The sequence below is a fragment of the Kryptolebias marmoratus genome, unplaced genomic scaffold (genome assembly GCF_001649575.2).
Source record: "Kryptolebias marmoratus isolate JLee-2015 unplaced genomic scaffold, ASM164957v2 Scaffold78, whole genome shotgun sequence".
Lineage (NCBI taxonomy): Eukaryota > Metazoa > Chordata > Actinopteri > Cyprinodontiformes > Rivulidae > Kryptolebias > Kryptolebias marmoratus.
This window is the reverse complement of record NW_023665812.1, coordinates 13,067-15,807: the sequence shown is the minus strand read 5'-3', so window position 1 is coordinate 15,807 and position 2,741 is coordinate 13,067. Positions and strand designations below refer to the sequence as shown.

The window sequence follows — 2,741 nt, the reverse complement described above, 5'->3', positions numbered from 1 at the left end:
ATTTTACCTGAACGCCCGCTCTTAAAGGGCCGGTGCGCTCATTTTACCTGAACGCCCGCTCTCAAAGGGCCGGTGCGCTCATTTTACCTGAACGCCCGCTCTCAAAGGGCCGGTGCGCTCATTTTACCTGAACCCCCGCTCTCAAAGGGCCGGTGCGCTGATTTTACCTGAACGCCCGCTCTTAAAGGGCCGGTGCGCTCATTTTACCCGTCGCTGTGATGTTTTTCCAGATGTTTTTTATTTTTCGTACCTTTGAATTTGCCACTCTCCAGCAGAGCTCCAGACTCCTCCAGAGAGAAAAACTCTTCAATGGACACAAAGTTGTAGTCCACTCCTGAAATTTCGCCATCTCGAGGCTGCCTGGTTGTACCTGTGGGGAGGACGCTGTGATGTCAGAAAACAATACTCGCTGCCTCAGATAATGCAGCTGATATTTACTGGATTCTAAAAATAATAACTGGAACCAGGAAACTAAAAAGTGAGGAACATCTAACTGGCTTTAACCTGAAAAGAGTGTTTTTTATCATCTTCATAACCTGAAAGTTTGACTTTTTATCAGATAACTGTCCTTGTTTTTAGGAAAGCCTCCCAGTGGGAGTGGACTGTGTGTCCAGGTGTGTCTTACATGGCACGGCGCGCAGGTACAGGTTCTCCCTGATGAGCTGCTGCAGCTGGCTGTCCATCGAGCCCGGAGTAAAACACTTACTGAGGTACAGCCTCAGGTCTTTACACAGAGACGAACCTATCACGCAGACAGGATATGATGTCACAGAAACAACTTTACAATTCTTTCCTGTCCTTTTTAAACTTTCTAATAAATCTTAGTTTTCCACCTGGTGAGACGGTCTTGATTCTGATTGGATGAGGGCAGGAGTTGAGCACTCCTCTGACATCACCAAGCGTCATCCCCAACACGGGCGTCCCTCCAATCTCTAAGATGATGTCACCCACTGTGGCCCCGCCCCCAGGGGCTGCAGTAACGAAGGGGAACTCGCCGTAGTCGGCTCCGCCTCCGATAGCGAGGCCCAGCTCTCCTGATCCTCCGGTGCCGCCCAGCGGGACGAAGCTCTCCTGCACCTGCAGACACAGAGAAGCGGTTTTTCTCACGCAGGACGTCCTGAAGTTCCACCTGTCCAGGTGTTCCAGTTGGTTCTGTACCTTGGAGCGCCAGTGCAGCTTCTTCACCGTCGCTTTAGACATGGCGGCTGAGCTGCGGACAGAAGGAAACGAGAGGTTACTGAGCGTGCTCAGTGGCAACCTTCAGCATGAGAAACAGTCAGGAGTCAGGCTCAGATTTCACTTCAGATCCGGATCTGTTCTGATCCGTTCCAGCTCCACACAGACTTTGTTTATTTCCAAATGAAATTTCATGGACCGCCTTTTGAAACAGATCCTTGACTTTCCTGCTGTTCCAGAGCTGCGGTTTTAGTTGTGGTTCAGAACCAGTTCCTGACCCGGACCTTAAATCTTTGTTTCAGTCTCTAAGGAAATGACCCAGGAAAGTTCACTTTCAGTAGAACTTTGACCCTTTATTCAAGGCTTTCATGAAGTCTGTGACATCATCAGGCTCTCAGAACCGGACCAACATGTTCTGATTCTAAAGAAATGTGTTTTTATATGAAAGCATTCAGTATGACTGATGATTCATAACATCGTATTTAAACTGAAGTAAAATCAAGATAAAAAATAAAAAGTTTTCATCTAAACATTAACTGGTTCTGTTGGTTAAACCAGGTCCAAGTGTTTAACAGGATTAAAGTCTTTGCTGCATAAAGTTTGTCAGGTTTTCAGGTGTTTGATGACAGGATTAACACAAAGAACTCTTCACACAACAGGTCTCAGGTCAATCTTTCACTGAAAAAACATTTTCAATAGAAATTATATTCAGATTCAGTGGAAGAAAAATAAGCTAAATGATAACTTTTGTGATGTTTTTACTTCATAAATAAAAACTGTAGATAAAAATGAACCAACCAACGAACCACACGGTTAATCTGTTAATTATCCAACCACCAAATAATGAATCAACCAATTTATGAAGCCCAAACTTTACTTTACTTCCTCGTTACAAAGTAAACCCGAGTATCTGAAGCCCAAACTTTACTTCCTCAGAATCTGATGGGATTTCATCTCATCAGATTTTAGTTTGGTCTCCCAGCAACAGAAAACATTTTATCAACAGAGAGAGCCTCCTCCATGGATTCATCAACTCACTGCCTCCGTGTCAGAACAGCAGATGGTAGTGGACAGCAGGAAGTCTCACACACACACACACACCGTCACCGTACATTAAATATGGATGAACATATGTGGAGGAAGTCAGTGAGGAAATAAACAGCAGCGTTAACGTTCAGAGACTCATAACCTGACTCCAAACTGAAAATTTATTAAATACAACAACTCGGAGAGTAAGAAGGAAGGAAAAACACTTTAATTCACTTTAATCGATCAGCTGATCCTAAAATCCTGTCTCAGAGGCTGAAGATGATGTTGGATCACAGGAACGGTTCTAAACGGTTTAAATCAGATTTATCTGATAGATTCCAGTTTCTTCAGGTTGATCATAAATCTTCTTCAAACACCAGAGGTTCTCCTGGAGTTCCTCGGGGTTCAGAGGTTCTCCTGGAGTTCCTCGGGGTTCAGAGGTTCTCCTGGACTTACAAACAGCTTCTTAGATTACAAACACGTCTCAGAGACCAAAAACAGAATGACTTTTAAACTCAGACTCATGGACTTCCTGA

The 2,741-nt window shown here is 44.4% G+C and overlaps 1 protein-coding gene across 1 annotated transcript in view; it reads right to left on the bottom strand.

Annotated features, from left to right (window-relative positions):
• LOC108228699 (membrane-associated guanylate kinase, WW and PDZ domain-containing protein 1) overlaps window positions 1-1,289 on the bottom strand; it is a gene marked incomplete at its 3' end in the record, with an annotated part of 9,005 nt that extends 7,716 nt beyond the window's left edge. The window contains 4 exon segments of the mRNA XM_025003309.2: window positions 251-370; window positions 626-742; window positions 834-1,077; window positions 1,159-1,289. Coding sequence (XP_024859077.1) covers window positions 251-370; window positions 626-742; window positions 834-1,077; window positions 1,159-1,200 — 523 coding nt within the window.
• Window positions 1,290-2,741: the final 1,452 nt, after the last annotated feature.